Source organism: Trachurus trachurus, assembly GCF_905171665.1.
Source record: "Trachurus trachurus genome assembly, chromosome: 14".
NCBI lineage: Eukaryota > Metazoa > Chordata > Actinopteri > Carangiformes > Carangidae > Trachurus > Trachurus trachurus.
In genome coordinates, this window is record NC_139903.1 from 15,099,719 (window position 1) to 15,120,654 (window position 20,936).

General features: G+C 42.5%; 1 protein-coding gene across 1 annotated transcript; it reads left to right on the forward strand.

Moving 5' to 3' along the window:
* Window positions 1-236: 236 nt before the first annotated feature.
* Window positions 237-20,878, forward strand: LOC310996705 (neuronal migration protein doublecortin-like; the record flags this gene model as incomplete). The annotated part of the gene is made up of 6 exons (XM_083986159.1): window positions 237-615; window positions 3,426-3,766; window positions 13,179-13,281; window positions 16,654-16,740; window positions 20,606-20,703; window positions 20,822-20,878. The coding sequence occupies exons 1-6, from the start codon at window positions 252-254 to the stop codon at window positions 20,876-20,878; spliced, it is 1,050 nt and encodes a 349-aa protein (XP_083842285.1). The 5' UTR covers window positions 237-251.
* Between the last annotated feature and the right edge of the window lie 58 nt (window positions 20,879-20,936).

Here is a 20,936-nt window from a genome sequence, read left to right on the forward strand (position 1 = left end):
CTCTGCTTTTGATATGAAAATAAATGTCTGTTTTGTACTTGCGGTTAAAGGTAATAGTGGTGAGTGATTAAAGTCATCAGGGATGTAGAAAAGGGCACAAGAAAGTCAGAAAATAAAAAATTGCTATGTTGCACTGTACTATTTTACGTAATGACACATTATATACATTCTTCTCCCTCTTTCCCCTAGATTCTTCGGAGCTGGTCACCACCACCGCACATTTGTCACAACCATCACAACTCTCAGTCATCATGGAGCTAGACTTTGGACATTTTGACGAGCGAGACAAGTCATCCCGTGCCCAGCGGGGTGGGCGCATGAACGGACTCCCCAGCCCCACCCACAGCGCCCACTGCAGCTTCTACCGGACACGCACCCTGCAGGCCCTTACCAGTGAGAAGAAAGCCAAAAAGGTGCGCTTCTACCGCAACGGAGACCGCTACTTCAAGGGCATCGTGTACGCTGTGGCCAACGACCGGTTTCGCACCTTCGACTCCCTGCTGGCTGACCTCACGCGCTCGCTGTCTGACCACATCAACTTGCCACAGGGTGTACGCTTCATCTTCACTATCGATGGCACCCAGAAGATTTCAACCATGGATGAGCTAGAGGAAGGTAAGCAGCAGCACCCTCTGGACTCTTGGTATATATGTGTGTTAATGCATCTCCTTCCTGGGATGCTGCATCATTTAGATCAGTTTCTTTGTTCCCAAGCAGAGCAGCAGTAGTGAGATCAAACTGAGACTTTATAGGGCACTATGTTAGTCAGCTTCTGTACTGAGAAGATTTGGAAAATTTGACATTTCCCATTTACTGAGATTATAGGTTTTATCTCTTTGGTCTACACTCCTTTAATCTCTCATATTAATTTGTCCCTGCAGTGATCAGGCTTTAAATTACCTATGTTGAATGATTTGGTGAAACTGGATGTGTTTGTTGCCTTGGTATGCATGTTTGCTTCTATGTTTTTCACTACTTGCTGTGAAACGAATTGCCCCTAGGGGATAATAAAGACTCTTGAACCTTGAACCTATGATGTAGCAATTTCTAATCTGAGGGGTTTTGTTTGGGCCAGTTGAGCACACATGCTTCACTTTTATCAACTATTGGCATCTTACAAGTTATTTTAAAAATGATCTTTTTTCTTTAATATAAAGTTGACAGTGTTTGAAAAAGAAAACAGGTTGGTTTCATGGCTCTATGCCATGCTGCTCGTTTTAAATTGTATGTCACGGTTCAGTTCTTAAAGTTTCTCAGTCTACAAAGCTGAAGACAGGTCCTGTACTTTGGTTTTAATGAGGCTCAGTGGTCTCAGTTTGAGGATGTTTAACTCAGACTCAGCATGCTTCATACTGAGCTGTAAAGTCCGCTCTCTGCGGCTCAGCATGGGATGAAGAGTTCAATAACAGACGGCATTAGGATCTAATTCTTTAAAGAAACCTCCAGTCACAATCAGGGTGGGAGTTTTTATGAGTTTCTACTGTTCAGTGTCTCCGTTAGTGTCTGTGGTGACAATGGATGGAAATGAGAAAATATTCATAAGGTAGGGGGGAAAAGTACTGATTCAGCAGTCAAGGTATTTTACATCATAACATATTTCGTGCTATCACGGCTTGGGAAAGCTGATCATGAGCAGCTGCCATCGTGGCTGTCTGCGTCTGCTATACTCTACATTTGGCATCGGAGAGTTGATCAGAACAAGTGCAGATTTGTGTGTTTGCAGATTCTTGTTGTGCAAGTTGCCAAAGACGATTTGAAAAACTCTCCGGCGATTGAACGAAGGCTTTTCTTAGCACCCGACCGGCTTATCCTTGCATTGGTCTGAAGTTGTTGTGTAGTAGTTGTGAATATTTCTGGTGAATCCTTTATCATTTTGAACAATTATATGTAGATGTTTCTCAGGATTAATTTCATGCCCTAATAAATCAGCTAAACTGTAAATCCTGATGCACTCACCAGGGAACTGACTGTAAAGAAGTGATGGGCGGAGTCAGTTTGGGGGCAGAGTTGGAAGATGAACCGCAGCTTAATTTGTCCAAAATGAGGTGATCGTCTCTGCTACTTGAGCTGCTTAGGAGAGATAGGAGTGTGTGCTGTGCTGTGCTGTGCTGTGTGTGGGGCGGGTGCATGCAGGAAAGAAGGGGGCTGCACTGTAAGCACTGTTGGTGGTGGGGGGCATTTCATTGTGCTTCCTCTTGTGGGCTATAATTAATTGCTCAATCTCTTCTGCACAGTGTAATCCTGTTTTGTGTCTTTGTCTTTTCTGTAATTTCTCCACATTTGGCCTAATTGTTGCCTTCTGGATTCCCCTTATGCTAATATCGCTCTTTCTCTTTCTATCTCCTTCTCCCTGCTGCCTTTTGTCTTTACTTTAGCTCCTCTCCCTGTCTGAGCTAAAGCACAAACTGCTGTAAAAACTGGGAATCGATAAATGACAATGAAAATGGAGGATTATCTAGAGTTGGGTGATGGACAGGCAACATTAGGAAAATACATTTGAGACTGTGCAGTATTTTTTGTAAAATAATGTTTAGTGCTCACATGACTGGAGTCCTCTTTTAATGTCCAGTGAAGAAGTTGGTCAGGTTTCATCTGGGAGGATGGAGGTGGTTGTTGTAATGTCAGACTCATTGAGCCGAGGGATACACGCTTTAGACTCAAAACAGAATACATTTTTAAAGTGTTATTACTGTCAGTGTGTGCTATTAAACACAGGTATTGTTGGGACTGATCTCTGCTGTGGCCTCATGGGAGATCCTTGAAGGGTTGGCTTCTTATTTTTTCCTTCAACACCAGTAACTGTACTTGATAATTCATGTTCACACTGTATACTTCAGGTTTCATCTGTTTCATCATGGATCCATTAGATGAATTTAATTCCCTGGAAATGTGTCAGTGTTTCATATGAGACTACTTAAATGCTTAGATTTTGAGTATATAGATATTCCTATTGATCCCAGTATTATCTATCCAACCAGTTTAAGTTTTGAGGCCGGTGCATCCGACCCAGAACAAGCTGGATGAATGACATTTAGTTTGTAGTGCTCAAAGGATCATAAACAACATTTGAGAGAGAAAATCCTTGAGTGCAACGTATCTTTCCAGAATCTAATTACTCAGAGCATCAAAAAACCATGAACCATTTTTTCAGAGCTTTGTCAGCCAACAAAACTGACACCGTCTACAGTTTGTAGGCTACTAAATGGTTTTTAGATATTTGATCAATTCAGAGATGAAATCTGAGAGGGGGAAGTCTAGCGGTAACTTCTCCCACTGGTGTTCACATCTCACAGTTTGGCTTCCTTCCTGCAGGTTCAGATGTTTCACAGTGGACACCTCTGGGACTCTTAGGTGTCAGAGCTGAATAGCCGAATGTGTTACGACACACTAACCCATTTTTTTTTTTCCTTTTTTGCCCCTCACAGGGGAAAGCTACGTTTGTGCATCAGAGAACTTCTACAAGAAGGTCGACTACACAAAGAATGTCAACCCCAACTGGTCCGTGAATGTAAAAGCCTCAGCGAGCCAGAAGAACATGCAGTCCTTCGGTGCCAAGGCCGGGTTCGAGTCCAGAGATACCAAGGACTTTGTTCGACCCAAACTTGTAACCGTGATGCGCAGTGGTGTGAAGCCACGTAAAGCCGTGCGCGTCCTGCTCAACAAGAAAACGGCGCACTCCTTCGAGCAGGTCCTCACTGACATCACAGAGGCCATTAAACTGGAAAGCGGCGTGGTCAAGAGGATCTACACGCTTGACGGCAAGCAGGTAAGCCTGACTTTCAGCCGCTGACCTGAGCAACATCATACTCTTGGGTAAAAGACATGGGATCATAGCTGCAAACCTTTCTTAACTGGGTCATAATATGCATATGAAAAACTGTAACCATCTAAAAATTTAAATGAACCAAGCTGCTGGTGGATTTTACGCTGAACGCAGTGTTGCCTTCTGTTGTAGGATTAACAGGAATAAAGCCGGTACAGTATATCATTCAAACAAAGCTACCTGATAGTAAAATTTGTGGTGTGGCTTGAAGGTAGTTTGTCATTCATGTGCTACTTCCACCCACACCCAGGCAGGTAACATTTGGATTAAAGGAAAGTAGGAAACCAAATTATTTGTTTGCAAAAAAAAAAACAGCTGCTAGAGGACAGGACATTATTGTCTTGTCCAACCCTCCATGACACAGCAGGTGCATGCGAACCTTCAACATCCATGAGAACAACCTGTGTACACAGTGGCCTTCATTGTCTTCAGTCTTTATTCTGACTTTCAGTCTGACATAACGTATTCTCCTGTCTTGTGGTCCAGGTCATCTGTACCCAGCCCACTGGCCTTTTGTTGAGTGTTTAGTTTTTAGGCCACTGCCATTTTTGTGTCCATCTGTGATTGAAAAGCTCAAAAGTCCTGGGAAGTTCAGTCTTCCACCCTCTATGGACAAAGGGCCAAGCCCTGTATTGTTGGGTTTGATCATTTTGTCCCTTTTGTTACAGTACTTGGGATGTGGCCTGCTGGTATTTTAGTAAAACACTAAGAATAGGGGTTTTGAAACCCTTCGTGTTTCACCCTTCACACACATCAAAACCATTGTCAGCTTCACTTAATTTACTCGGGTAACTTGCAATCTATGACCTAAGAACACATCTGAAGTTGAGGTTTTGACAGAGGCATCAGCTTCTCGTCATCAATGTGTGATGATACTCTAGTTGTTGAGGTTTGAGACACAGACATGTCTGGTTCCCTGTAACAGAAACCCAAGAATAAAGTGTCCTGAGCAACCTTGACTGCTGTCTGGTGCTCAGTTGTAGGATCCTTTGGCTGTTGTAGGTCAAACAGAAATCAGGGCACGGGAAGCCCCATGAGAAGACCCTGCAGAGAAATGTTTCCAGTGGCTGGCTGTGGGCAGTGAATGACCTCAAAGCCCTGTTGTTGCATGAGATTAAAGATGATATGATTGATGCATACAGTAAGAATTGCATTTTGACCTTATTATCACACTGTATTTTACAGAGAATCTAAATCCTAAGGATGCATTTACTTTTATGGCTAATTTAATCTGCCCTAGTTGGCTAGATACAGTAGCAGACAGTGATACCTAATTCGCTTACCTGCCAAATTCAATTAGCACAATAGCCCATGTTTATACTGCCAACATAATTTCATATCTTTCACTCGGACTCTGATTTCTGTCCAGTTTTGGGGTAAATGGCCTCCAGTCAGTCTGGGCACACTTTCCTCCCAAGAAAATGCTTTCACATGTGTTGCTTTTAACACAGTTAAGAGCAGATTGGAAAGACTATGTTAGGCGGTTGTCTTGGCAACAGTTACAAAAAAGCTGTGCCTCAGTTCCACATTGCTGTTATCGCCTAATAAAACAGCCTACACTGATTTCTAGTATAGGCCTTTTCTCCAGTGCAGATAAGCAGAATATACTGTATATTTTACAGAAGTAATATGTTGAATGTAATTGGGATGCAAACATCAGACAGAACAAAGGCAGGAGGACGGTGGAAGCTAATCAAATAATCAGTATGAGCAGCACAACATGCTTCAACTTTGGCTAAAAGTCACTCCCAGGGGAAGACCATTGTTTTCTCTACACACGGGCTCAGCTAAAAGGACGTGATGTTTTATTCATGTTTGAGCTTTAGTGCAGAAATCTCGAGGAACAACCGCAGCCACCATGCAGCGTCACCACCTGGAAGGTTGTGCACAGGTCCGTTAGATGAACTGTCTGTTATCTCCGTTGTATCGCTGTGTGTGTGCCAATTTATAAAGTTGTAAAGAAAAGGAGCGGGCACGGTCCAATAAACAAGTCTGGATACGGGTGCAGTAGGAAGTGACCTTTTGACTACAAAGAATTCAGCAGCCATGATAAAGATATGTCTTACAGGTGAATTCAAATATGGATTTAATTATCTGAAGATAAATTAGAAACCCACACCTGTAATCTGTTGTGTAGGTCAAATACATGGTTTTTTTTCAGGACTATTGTGAACTGCAGTGCGGATGAGGAGTGTGTGTGGATATGCGTGTGGACATCTGTTCCTCAGTTCCCCTCTTTGATTCGGTTAAACATTCACTAATCCTTGTGCGGGGACCTTTTTTTTCTTGTATTATTCATTACAGATGGACAGAGGATCGAGCCCTGCTGAGCTCCTTTAGGTGTTGTTCCTCTTTTTTCCTCCTGTATTAATAAGGCCCAGCTCACATATGTCTTGGAGGAGGGGAGGTGCGCTGAAATGATAGATGGGGGAATTTGATTTTAATGCGCTCTCCCAGGGGTGCAGTCTGGCAGCCCCCGGGTCTTGCGCTGCTTTTCCTACACTTGCTAAGATATTTGAGTATTGTCATCACCTTATATATGCAGCTGTTGTTATATTTTTATGTATTTATCTTTGTGGTTTGGCTGCGGTTGGGTTTGATCACCAAGAATCTTCTGACATTGCTCTGCATTTTTAATGATGATGTCTTTCCATGAAATGAATGTAATAGCCTCCATATGGTAGCGATCCCAATCAGAGCATATTGATCCTGCTGTCGTCACTGCAGATATAGATTAATTACTTCACAAACGGCGTCCACTGATCTCTGGGACTCCCAGTTTTCATTGCAATGCACGGAAATGTGAGAGACGCTGCACACATTATTGCAGTGTCTTTGTGTGCAGAGGCACACTGCAGCTGCTCTGTGGTCGAGGTGATATGGTAGAAGCAATATTGATGCAGTGCCCGCCCCTCCCTGACTCTGCGCTGATCCTCCTCTTCCCATTCCATTGCGATAGCTGCTGGGACTGGTTGCTAGGAGACCACATCCCCGGCACAAAGAGAGCCCAGCTGGTGCGGACTGGTCTGTCAGATACCACATCCTGTAGTGGGTGTGAGAGTTTACCATCAATGCAAGCCTTTTTGGTTTTAAAAAATATCACACGTCAGGTTTTTTTCCTTATTCACCTGTGTACAATGTGTCACCGGGTTCGAATCGGAGACGTGATGGACTCCTGTAGTGTGTGTGTGTGTGTGTGTGTGTGTGTGTGTGTGAATAGCTCTGACAGATTCGTTTGTGATTGACTAAAAGGTGGTTCAGGTTGTGTTTCTAGCGTTTTTAAAATGGCCACTTCTCATGCTTGACGTTCCCCTCGGCGCGGTGCAGACTGTAAAGATGGGCTGCCCTCCTCTCTTTGTCACTGTTGTGAACAAAATCACTCCCATTTCCCCCTCAAACGCTGGTGCTTTTCACTTCAATCACGCAGGGTGGGGCCAGTGGATTCAGGAGTCATTTTCCATTCTTATAGCAAATTAGGATCATATTATTTTTGCTGATGGGGAGTAATTATTCCCCGTGCCTAACACACAAAAAAAAGTACATTTCTTGATTTGCCCTCCCTGCTTCTAAAGGCTACATTAAATCAGAGAGGGTTTAATTGCTGGCAGCCATTTTGTATTCAGTCCTCTTTGATAGGTGTCTGCATCGAAGAATAGTTCTGATTTGCATTAGAAAATCCACTCTGAATTTCACTCTGGGAAGGTTTTTCATCTAATTAGGAAGCAAAATCCGAAAATCATTTGTGAAATATATCTTACACTGTGCACACTGTGTTGCTGTGCACCGCACCATTCGTCCTCATGAATCACCTTGTCCTCCGGATTTCAGGGGGGGGCCCCATTATTTTGACCTGGTTAAGATTAAGGTTTTCATTTAAGTCCTCCTTTTAAAATTAAAAGATTTGTCAACAAAGAGCCGCAGAAGAAAAGAAACGGATGCTTCAGGCGTGCTCCAGGCACAAGGTCACACTGTTATTGTCAGAGAACAAAAGATTCCAGTTCGCTTTAAAAGTTAATAACTCGTGGTAAGAAATTATTCACTGAACAGGGGATGGATGCAGGCATGGGTTCAGGGCTTCTTAACGACTAAAATATATCCGCTAATAGGGAAGAAAAGCCTGCTTTCCCCTGGTTATCAGCGCTCTTGCAGTCTGCCTTCTTTGCCATGCTGCAGAAGCAGTTGTCATGGCAATAAGCTCCGCTGTGATGGATTCAGTTTGTGACAATGGCTGTAATACGCTGAGTGTGCTCTTTACGTCGGGTCTTACCTGCCTGCTCTCTGTTCTTCAGCCGTCAGCGCGGCTCACCACAGCCACATCTCATTCACACGTGCACGCCCACATGTTCATGCACAGCGTTTAGCAGAGGTACACGAGCAGGCGGATAGAGGGGTGTGGTCCCAGTGATGAAGCATGGCAGCCTGTCTGCATCTCTCTGCGCCTGGATCCCCACATACACACACGCACACGCACGCACACAGCCCCAGCGGTTCCTGCATGAGCACCACATCAACAAGTGAGCGCGACCCCGAGGGGGGTAAGAGGAGGAAGCGCAATTTAATAAAGCTAAGGCCACATCAGTCAGCCAAATGGAAAGCCTGCTTCCTCGGGGTTGGGGAGGGGTGGGGTTAAAACAACATCAGGCACCAGCTGGTCCCCATGACTGTGCAGACATCGCTATAACTGTCTCATCTGTGCTCCAAATGCATCCTGAGCACCTACAGTAGCACACAGGCTCTGCTCTGGTGCAACAAGGTCACAGACGGGTCAAAAAGGCAAATGGCTGTAAAGTCAGACTTCTATGAAGCTCTTCCTGATGATGCCCAAATATGGGCATTTGTTTTCTCTCTAGCAATTATACTAAATCCATATTTTTAAAAATGCATTGTGCAGTCTGTGAAACACCCGTCTGAATCAGACAAAATGGAGACGCTGTGTGTGTTTTTGGAGGAATATTCCACTCGGTGCAGAGGCGCTGATATTGATCAGGTCTCTGTGCCTACAGTGAAGGAAATGGTGTGGGAGTTTTCCCATGGGTTGCAAAGCAGGGTCGTACAGCATGTATCTGTTTTTATACTTTTATACTTTCCTCTCACATACTGTAGCTCACAGACACAATATGATATTTAATGAAAGCTCATTTTGCTCACTGTGAGATCACTTTTATTCAAGGTTTACTCCAGCTTTAGTTGAATGCTGTGCATGCAGCCTTAACACCTATCGTCATAAACCTCTGCTAACATAAAGGAAGAAGCACAGTAAAAAAAAACTGCTGCAGTGTGCACCAACGCTTAACACTTGCTTTTAAGAGAAAGACAGTACAATATCAGCTCCAGGTGACAGGTTTTTGGGGGTAGAAAGAAAACGCTCACAAACTGATCTGAAATCGTTCCTCTTTGTTGTTTTTCAGGGCAGAGCCGATATATTTGATTCTACTTACTGGCCATTAGCTGACTCATTGACACTGGTGGTGAATCTTTACCGTTCGTCAGATAAAAGGTGATGAGTCGCCTGCATGGGTGGGTCAGACGAGTGGGGATGTGAACGGCGTAATGCAACAGTGCATAGCTTTACTTCTGATCAGAGATCAACTAACATGTCGGTGTGTAGTGTGGAGTGTGGGACTCATCAGTCACTTGTGATGCTGAAAGGATGAGCTGAAGTAAAGACGAGACAAGACTCATGAGATTTGTCTGAAGATGCTGCTTCACACAAAAGCAGAAAAACTATTTAGTTGCATCTGAGACAATTGCTTTCAAAAGAAAATTGTGAGGTGTTGCTCAGCCCAGATTATAATAACAGTTATTTCTCAAACTGTGTAAAACTGTTAACTCTTCACATTAACTCTCCTCCAATAAAGGAGGAGGCTAACTGATATTTCTATTCCTATCCTATTTGTTACATGCAGCACAGAGACAAACTATAGAAACCGCTCAAACTTGTGACTCACTCTGTTCTCGTCTCGAGGAGCAGAATCACAGCTCAATTTCTATATTTACCGGGTGACCACCATCACCTAATGAATCGCCTGCAGCCTGTGGGTGAGTGGTCAGAGTGGGTCTAAAGGAACTCTAAATAATTCAGTCACTGTAGTTGGTGGATCCCTGCGTGGCTGCTGGTGGAGTTGGTGGTTTTTGGGGGGTCATGTGGTCCTGACAGCTGGTGAAGCTGAGATTAGGGATGGGCTTGTTGGTACAGAGGGCCGGGGGTGGGGGTGGGGGGCACCTGGAGTCTTGGAGGAGCCAGTTTTTTCAGAAAACCCCTCACGTCTTCTTCCAATAAACACATAAATAAATACATACACACTGACTCTAATGGATGCATTTGCATGTGCAGTATGTAAATATGCAATACACCAGGGCTTCTGGCAATCTTGAAGTCGAATGCCATCCTGTCATCTCATATTGTCCTTCTCCTGGATACTGTTGCCAGGTGGATCTGGTCGACGCAGCTGACTGACCTTTTCAAAATTGAGAGAGGATGCTCCTTAACCTATATCCAAATGTTCCCAAGCTGCTCTGCCCTTTCCTCACTTGCAGCCACGTTTCAAAGAGACTCTGACATTTTCTTTGCGACCTGATTGGCTGCAAAGCAAAGTGTTTTACCACAGTGTTTCCATCAACTCTTGACAGATGTTGAAATATGACAGGAAGTTACAGTACAGCAACCATTTATCTATGATTGGCATCCCACACGGGATGCGGCTGATATTGTTGTTAATTAGAAAGTTGTGCTCAGGTTTGGGTTATTGTTGGATTGTCTGTGGGACATTTGAAACATGCTGTATATGGAACTATTTGTAACTTAATGACGCAGAGAGGCCTGTAGAGATAATGTGGATCGGAAGCGATCCCTGTTGGGAGCTGGATTAGCAGGTTTCTAAATGGGATTCAGTGTTTTTGGGAAGGCCTCATGAGGTGGGCGGACGCCTTCTTACAAGGTTATTTTAATTACTGTGGCACCATGTTTAAAAGGTTTCTGAGATGTTGCATTGCACTGATATTCAGGAGCAATTAATATTAATATTTTGCTTTCCAATCCACTGAGCTGGACACACCTACTGTAAACTTGCAGCACAGTTTAGAGCGAGTTTTCCCTCTGATTCAAGACCAGATGTTAGAAAGAGAAAATATTCTGGAGTTTGAAAGCTTGTAGTTCCTTGAAATGAAATCCACATTTCTGATCATCTTTAATTTAAATGCCTCGAAACATAGAGGTTACACATCTCTTTTTTTGGACTATTTAAAATGAACCCCCTCTTACTGTAGGTCAAAGCTTAGACACCTTTATTGGGTTATAGTGGTGCTTCCTGTTTGTCGACCAGAAACCAACAGAGGAAACCAAATCTTCATTTCTAATGGCGACTCTGTTAAGAGAGATTAAGGTAGCCGTATGTTGGATAAACACTTGATCCCTTTAATCAGCTCTGTTCTTAAAGCTATTAAAACAGAGACTTGTCTCTACCCTCTCGCCCCATTTCCATCACCTCAACTCCACCCGCTGGCCATGGGGGAACGAGAGCTTCCTAATGCTTCCATCTTATGATTAACAGTCGGGTGCCTTTGTTGCCTCACAACAGTTTAACCTAATGAAAGTAACATGTATCTAATCTCTTGATAATGTACGCAGAAGAAACCCAAAAGTGCAGTCTGTGAATTAGCCCTGGCTTGAAAAACCAATTACATTTTGATCCCTGGAGTCAAACACCATCTCTGTATCTCAGCTGGGATCTGCCAGGCCTGTATCCAGGGAATCTTGTGGGACGCAGCGAGGGTACAGCTGTTGGATGCCACGCCACCGAGTCACCACCGCACGCTTTTAGCTCGTCTAGCAGGACAGAGAACCAACATGGCAGCTGCAGGGGTGCGGTGGTCCCAAATTATCTGCAGCTCATAGTTTGGATGTGTATCACAAAGGAAACCTTGATGCATCCTGACTATCCTGGCGGACGTCCCAACGTGGGATAATCTTTCAGGGCATGGGTCGCTCAGAGAAACTCTCAGTCATTGAGAGGTTGTGTTTTTAGAAAATAAAAAAAAAGAAAAGGGGAAAAAAGCCCAGAAATTATGCCTGTTGAAAGACAGAGCCAGTCATCTGTAGTTAACTTAATTCACAATTCTTGATCCAATAATTAAAGTGAGGGATGAGAGATTTTAACAGGTGCTGCACTGACAATTAGAGTGAGATGCTTTTTAACAAATCTCATCTGCACCAGGAAGGAAAGAAAAAAAAACACAGCCAAGTGGGAAACGCAGCTTTTAGCTTGAATGGCATTAATAGGCGTGCTTCAGCTGGTAACTGGGCCTGTATAATGGGGAGCAGAGGAGAAGGTGTGGCCCAAAGACATCTGTCCACTAAGTAGGCCATATTGTGTCAACAGCTGCTATAGAGTGAAACGTCCCGAGGGAAAGAAGTTGAATCATTTAAACATTACAGAAAAGGTGTAACATTGTCCCCTCTGTTTGTTCTTTTTTTGTGCTTTTTGTGTTGAGTTACATGCGCCTACTGTAGCTAAAGGCATGTTAACATGACAAGTAAGAGACAAAAGCTTCTGAACCCAAACCGCGACCGCCTTAAGCAGACTAAATCCTTTGGTTGGCAGATAACCACAACCTTACTGTAACTGTTTGTTTACAGAGTTCATCCTCTTTTCTTTTAAACTAAATGCATTTACTGTAGAGTTTAATACTTTGATTTTCTGTGAGTGCTTCCTCTGTGCAACTTGGCTTCTTCCCTTCACGCTGTAAATGTCCACATGGATATTATTTAATCAGTCTTAAATCAGTATTTCAAATGCACTTCATTAGATTATGAATAATAACAACATGTAATCAGATGGATGAGAACAAATAATTCCATCTTGGCAGCTACACTCTCTTGGTTTCTGTAACTCTCTGGGTGAAGAGTATATAGAGTGGCAGATTAGCAACTTGGCAACATTGACAGCCCTGCTGGCCTGATGGTCAGTCTGCTGTATTGGTTCAGACTGACCTATATCTATCATTTACTGGACTCTAACCGGCCATTACTGGTGGGCCACCAACGGCTCTGTTTATCCTCTCTGACTCCTTCCCTTGTGCCACAACATCCACAGTGTTACTGTTGCCAGGAACTTTCAATCCAGCACCATTATCAGGGCTAAACTTGGACTCATAATGCCTTCTCCCATCGGCCTCAGTGGTACTTTGAGTGTAGTGCTAATGTAAATGTCCTAATGCACCAAAAAAAAGGCGGAGGAAATGTTAAACTCTGTTGGCAGAGAGGTTGTGAACGTGCTGTTGTGGTGTAGACTTATTGTCTTGTTATGATGCCTGTTGATTTTAATGGTCTCAATAATTCTGTCCTCCGGCTTCACAGGTCACCTGCCTTCAAGATTTCTTTGGCGAAGACGACGTCTTCATCGCATGTGGACCAGAGAAATTCCGCTATGCCCAGGATGACTTCTCTCTGGATGAGAACGGTGAGCGATGCGGCTTTTTGTTTTACATCATGTAATACAACAATAAAAGCCTAGTGACAATATATTTCTGTAGTCATTGAGCATAAGATTCATAATAATCAATTATCCTGCAGCAGCAACAACCAAATGACAGTTTGTCATTATAGCAGTGAGAATATTAATAAAACATAAGAACAGATGACACTCACAAATGTCGTCATGATATCAGCAGGGCTTTGCACTGTTTATCTTTGCATAGCTATTTAAAAAAAAAGCCTATTAAGATGTAAATTATGTCAAACAGTCAACCATTTTATTGAACAGTAATCAGATGCAGTTAGTCAGTTAATGGGTGTAAATACTTGTGTTTCTGTCTGTGATTAAAGTTGACATTATTGTTGCTGTTAATAGGCCCCAGTCTGTGGAGTTTTAGTTTATGCTTTTATTTTATGTCACTGAAAATTCAATCTGAACTATACAGCAAATTACATTTATATATTGATGTCCTCATCGTATTTGCCATGAGATCTGTTGTACAGTCTTATTCGGAAATCCTCTCTTTATGCTATGAGATGAATGTGATAATTCCTTTTTTAGAAATGAGGTTTTTTTTCTGGCCCTGTGTTTCCAGCGCTATAGCACATAAAATGTATCATGTATGGTGCATATATAAAATGAAAATGCCTAGATACAGCAAAGTGTGAGCAAATGGTTCCTGGGCTGTCGTTTAATAAACCGGTGTCCCGTTGGGGACTCTTTAGAGATACTATAATGGACTTTTCTCTGTTAAAGATGTTCTGTCCACAAACATTATACTGTGTGCTTGTTCATAGAGAGGAGGAAAATGATGTTTGTGAGAGGGAGATCAACAAAGAGGGTGAGGCTGTTATCAGCAGCAGGCAGCAGGGAGAGGAAAAGGTAGAGAAGAAGAAGAGCCATTAATCTGTCCAGTGACAGGTTTAGGCCAGTGATCTGTTGGTGCTGATACTGCCGGGAAGTCGAGGGGGAGAAAATGTGAAACCAATCCTCTCACCGAGTCTCTCTGCTCCCCACAGACCTGAAACCTTATTTTTAACAACCCACTTCCACCTAATGTCCCACCTCGATACATTCAGTGTCTTGTAAATGTGTTTTAATCTTCACACAGCACTGATACAGTACAAGGCCTGATTTGTCGTCATGTTCCCCCTCGTCTCCTTCTTCCCCCCTCCTCCCTTCATTGTCAGATCATGGTAGGATGGCGATGCCAGGTCACTTATAATGATCTGAGTCCTTTTTTTTTTTTTTCTCTCTCAGCGTACTTCCCCCCGTGGAGCCAAAGCTAAATTGTTTCATTTAGTCTATAATAACCTTGGGGCAATGCTAAATAAAATGGCTGAGTCTGGAGCATTCAGACATCCCTGGGTTGGCCTCGGCGGAGTAGAGGAGGAGAAAGCCCTGTCTGTAACACATCACATCACATCATCCACATAGTCACAACGCTCATCACATGTCTGATGCTTTGGAAGGAAATTCAGATAATATGATGAAAGATAATCATTCAGATACTGTATATGCAAAAATTAGGATGGATGCGGTGAAATGTTTTGCTTTAGCAGAGGTAAACTTTGCATATGTGTTTCCTCTTTTCTTCTCCGCTGCGCTGAAGCTGCTTTTTAAGATCGGGCTTGGCAGAATTTATCAAAATAGCTTGAAATGCCCTGTGGTTATTTTTCACACTCCTCATGTTAAACACACAGCTATGCAGATGGACGTGCAGACATGTGTACCTGCAACTCTGCTCATGCAGCGACGGCATCAGTCGAGAGGGAGTCTGTGTAGATAGACTGGGGGCTGTTTTTTGAGACCACTGAGTAGACTAGACAAGCTGCCAGTCTGAAGTATTGTCAAAGGCGTGGTGGCACACCTTGCAAACAATAGCACATGAATGTACGTACGTCTCTATCCAGTAGTGTGTGAAGGTTAAGAGAGAGGAGACAGACGTGGTGCGATCCCAGGAGACGGAGGGAGGACAGATAGTATAATTAGCATCAAAAGTGGAAAAGAGGAGGGAGGGGGAGGAAAGAGAGAGTCTGACAGTACAAACAGAGAGGAAGATGCAGAAGGGAGGAGTAGCAGTGTCTGGAGTCTGTCTACTCTGATTAATGCAATGACCCAGAATATACTCCATGTACATGTACTGTATTTTTATGATATATGCAGTATACTGTATAGGTGCTCTCTGCTGTATGCACAGTACATGAATTTATAAGCAACAGAGATCACTCATGGACCCAGGAATATCAAGATCAAACTGTTTACTGGAAATTATTTCCACCACCTACAGTAATACTGTAGCTATATATTACAGTGATGATACTTACACTATGATGTGTTTTTTTATGAAACTATTTTAGGCAAACCCTTAAATGTTACATGTTGCCAGGATCATTCATACAAAGAATCAGAAATTTCCAGGATTTTGATTTAAACCAGGAGCTATGTGCTCAAAGTAAACATGATAATATCTGACGAGACATTAATGCCTCCCACTTCTCAGTTTATTTTGTTTCTTGGTGGTAGAGACGCATTTGTCAAAAAGCATGTGGAAGCTCCTAATTGTCTTGCCTCAGAGCAAATTGAACACTGCATCACTAAAATCTGTTGACTTATATTCTGCAGAAAAACGTTCTTTCATGTTCCTTCATATCCCTTCATGTTGTATTTGTGCAGTGTTATTTCTGACAGTTTGTGCCGTGGGGTCGCACAAAACTGGGTGTTTTTTTCACGCACTGCATATTCCTAGAACCCCAAAATACTAGAAAAGAACAACGCAACATTATACGGTTGTAATCAGAGTTAAATCTATTTATTGTTTATGAAAATGAATCAGATAATCTGCTAACTTTGGTAAAAAAAAAGGAAAAGGTGATCCCTTTCCTTTTAATATAATTTAATGTTTTTAAAAGATTGAAAGTAATATAAGAAAAGAATTGAACGTCATATCAACACAATTAAAGCTGTGATCAGATCAGTGCATTAGTTGTATTTCATTTTATTTCCACCAGTCAACATGACAAATCAATGAACAGTCATTTAGTTTGTGAAAACAAATTTTCTATTATTGCTGATACAAAAGATTTTATTCAGAAGAGTATTCACACAGCTTTCCAAACATTTTCCTGTCAGATTATATTATCGGGACAGTATCAGTTGAAATCAGTATTTGATTGGACAGTTAATCCTAAATACAGTACGAGCATCGACTTGTTTTGTTGTCAGATGTTGCCATTCAATTTAAACTCATGTTTTAGACTGAGATGCTCTAGAGAACAGGAGCAGGTGCCGCTCACTCGTTGGGCTTTGAAGATAAAAGTGATGATTTCTAACCTCCTTTGTTTTTTCTCTCTACAGAGTGCAGGGTGATGAAAGGACCCAAAACTCCACGTGCAATGAAGAGTCCTGGTGCGATCAAGCGCAGCAAGTCTCCTGCTGAATCGAGTGAGAGCCCATAATTACCTCACCTACACTGTAACGCTTCCTGTTTTAACTAGAGCAGAAACTGACCCCACCTTGTTCTCTGAATCAAAACAAAGTGCTGGTGGAAAATAGCAATAGGCTAATACAGAGGCAGGAGCTGAACTCAAACACGATATTTAAATATGGCAGCAGGTTGATGTAGTGAACAGCTCCTGAGCTTCTGGTTGAAGACACTGAATCCCAAACAGGTTTGGTGGTGCTGGTCTGAAGCTGACCTTGACCTCTGACCTCACACTGTACAGAATAATTGGCATAATGATGGATTTCTCCTTTATGATTGATTGTGTTTCAAATATCCATCATGTGACTTCCCAATAAAATAATTTCAACAGACACATTTCTGAGAGTAACAAGAGTCCCTCCATTAGAATCTCTCTTTTGAGATTATGGTGAAGGGAATTAGAAAAATAAATGCATTTAATTCAGTTTAGTTTATTAAGTGTAAAATCACCATGGTAGCAACATGGTCTCAATACACTTCACAAAATCGATTACAATAAACTCGATCAGGAGAAAGAGTAGACAAGCCAAATGAGCAAAAGAACTCACAAAAAGACAAAGGAAAAATCAGAGAGGGATATAACCATTTGTCAAATTTCTCCAAAACATTGGGTAAAAAGGTGTGTTTTTAAGAAGTGTTTTAAAAATTGCATTGGAGGTGGATTCTTATTATGTAGCATGAGGCTATTCCACTGAAGGACTGAGGGAATGACCAGAAGGTGAGAGTTCAGAGAGCGGAGAGGACGAGGTGGATTATAGGGTGTGAGTAGTTTGGATAGGTAGGATGGGGTCAGACCATTTAGTGCCTTATAGGTTAAAAGAAGGATCTTAAAATCAGCTCTGGCCTGGACAGGCAACCAGCGCAGAGACGCTAAAACATATGACTGTATTTACTGGTTCTGGTCAAAACTCTTATCAGCTGCGTTCTGCACAAGTTGAAGACTACAGTACGTAGCAGAGGCAAACCCTTTGCTACTCGTAAAAGTTTAGGCAGATAAAAGTGTGGTTGCTCTCTGTGTTGTCAGGCTGTGCCTAGAGAGCTTTAGTAGACAGTCCAAAAGACATCAGCGCCTTAATCTCACTACAGCACCCTGTAAAAACCCTCCATGAGAATGGGGGCACTAAAAATCCAGCCTTTGTTTATCGAGGGTAATCTGATGAGATTTAGTTTAATGTTGCCAGTGCAGATTCTTCTCCCTCTCTCTTTCTCTCTCTCTCTTTTTTTTTACATATAAAAACATGAATAAAACATGAAAAGTAAACAAAGACAGTGTAAACAGCTTTTGGCTGTTTGTTTCACAATCTAGGATTTTAACATTTAATAATATCCAGTGGGCAACAGAACACAATGGAGACACTGGTGCCTACCTAATGCTTGAACCTTTAATGTTAACAACAGCTTTTAACACTGGAAAACTGAGCTATACATCTCTGCTGTAGTGGTGTATGAGTTTATATAGTAGCTGCAGTGTTGTTAGCGGAGCAGTTGGTGCCATGAAATCTAATCCAGTGCAGGCATGGAAAAAACCAAAAACAAATGCTTGTTATGGCTGCGCAGCACCAAGGCACACCCACGTAGAGGTTCTGCTGCATGTTCTTAAAACCTGAGGGACAGTGACAGTGTCTCTCCAGCAGGTTTGCTGTTAAATCCCCTGTCAGGGAAATGCAGAGAGGCAGCGTGGCAGCAGCAGGTCGTCTTTGCTTCATGTTTCACGCCACTTTTTGTGATGAGAGGGAGGGAGGAAGGGAGCGAGGGGGGTGTGGTGGCCAGCTCTGCAGGTTCCCTCAGTCCTTCAGTGGTCTTGAATAGTTTATTGATCAGTGATGGGGGATGCTTGGCCTTTAAGACAGCAGATGGTTGACCAATGTGCTGGACAGGCAGTAAACTGTTGAGCATTAACCACCTCTGTCGGACCTGAGGGGTCAGCAGAGATAATGAGGTCGTAGCAAAGGAAACAAACTCTCTTTAGTGGGATTAGTACTGAAAAATTAAATTCCAGATATATTTTACTCATTTTATTGGTTTGTGTGAGGCTGAAATAAATCTTTTTGGATTATTAATTAAAACTTAGTTATCCACCTTTTTGCCTGCATGCAGAAATTCATCTCCAACCTACAGTACATGACAATCATCGGGTATGCCATACATCATATAATAAGAAAAAAACATTAGGTCTAAATAACACCAATTGCATGTAACATGTTAAAAAGCAAGGAACTGATTACAAAGATGAGTTTAAGATTAATTTAAGACAGATTTAAGGAGTGAGATGCCGCAGGGGAGATGATTCAGAGCAACACTGACACATCCATTGATTACACTAGTTTAGCTGATTTATTGATTTATGGTTGTGTTTTTTAATAGATATTTTTCTAGGTGAAAGTGATGATTCAGGGGACGATTTAAGCAGCTTCTTTGTCATAGTGATCCCTTAATATATGAATTAAAAGCCATAACACTTAAACAACCACATACCGAGTATCTTGGAATGTTTCCTAGCATGAATTTAATGATCGTCAATACCGGGCCTGCACAATGTGACAAAAAGTTTGATTATGTTGGTTAATATTGGGGTTGCTATTTAAAGAGATATACTTTAAATTATATTCTCTCTAGTTCACTGTAAAACTCTAATCAAACATGAGAAACTCTAAAGCACTGTATATTGCCATCTGTCTCTGGATGCTTCTCTTACTTCTAATTGGTTAACAGCTGCTATTGTTGAGCTGTAAGCTTTTTATTGGCCAACAGCTCAACAATAGGTGTCCGTGGCTCATGTTCTCCAGTGTACTTTTTTCAGTCCCAAACACACGTGTGAGAGTGCAGTTAACCTGCTTACCAGTGCTCTCTTCAGCGTCTGGCTCCTAAAACACAACTTGTCTGAGGGTACACCGAGTTTAATGACTTGAATGCACTGAAAGTGTGTTTGGCAGGGCCCTGGGATGAAAGCCCACAATGCAACACAGTGATGTTCACTCTAACGTCACCATGCTGGGATGCATTTGCATGAATAAATCTCTCAAATGTAAAAAAATCTAAAGAGAGGACCACCTAGACAGTGTGGACTACACTGCTGATACAGAGAAAAGGTTTGGTCTCTGAATAAGGCAGCTGCCCGCTCTGTTCGGTAAATGTGGGAGAGCTGCTAATGTTTAGATGTACTGATTTTAAGATCCTAAGATAATAAGATGTGTAATTCTTCCCTGTTTTTTTGCGTGTGTTTGTCCTTTAAAGTGTTCAAACCGCTTGTTACGGCTACATTTGTAAGTCTGTTTATCTGGCTGAGTGGTTAAATGAAGCCTGTGTCATTAAGTTGGTTGACAATAAAGCTTTATCCACATTTGAGTTCTCAACACTCATTGGCTCAAATTTACACCGGCCATCTGGCTCATAGTCCTTTTTTTGAAAAAAAAAAAAAAAGAAAAATCTTTTCATCTCTTGCAGACAAAAACTCTTTTTAAACCACTTTAAAACACACGGCGACATCACATCGCACCACTCTTAGATATAAACACAATGTTCCACACAGAGGGATCCTAGCAACGTGGCAGGACGCAGAGCGAGTGAATAAAATGTCATCAACAAACACGGGGCTTGTAGACAGCGTCTCTCTACGCCGCGGCCAAATGAGGCCACAGTTCAGGAATGACTTTTCTCCTCAGCCAAGGGAAAAGGTCCAGGCTTCTCTTACACACTTTCTAATCCACTACTCTGCTTACCTCTCCCTCTCTCCTCTTCCCTCCTCCTCCTCCTCCTCCTCCTCCTCCTCCTCCTCCTCCTCCCATTACTCCCTCTTTTCTTCTCTGTTCTGTGCGGCTCTCTCAGCCAATGGGACGGGCTCCAGCAGCCAGCTCTCCACCCCGATTTCCAAGCATTCCCCTACCTCCACCCCCAACAGTCCTGGCCTCAACACCAAGCAGAAGGTACCTGGGCATCTCTTCTCCTTCTCCTGCCCTTTTTTTTTTTTTTTTTATCTTGCCCTATTTTTCTCCAAGCCCTCTTTATGCTCCTAACCGTGACTCTGCTTTGCTGTGTTTCCAGGATCTCTACCTGCCCTTATCTCTGGATGATGACGATTCTCTCGGCGAATCCATGTAGACTCTCCCCCCTGCAGCCTGCCTCCTTTTTTTTGGCCTGAAACACAGAAGTTTTTATA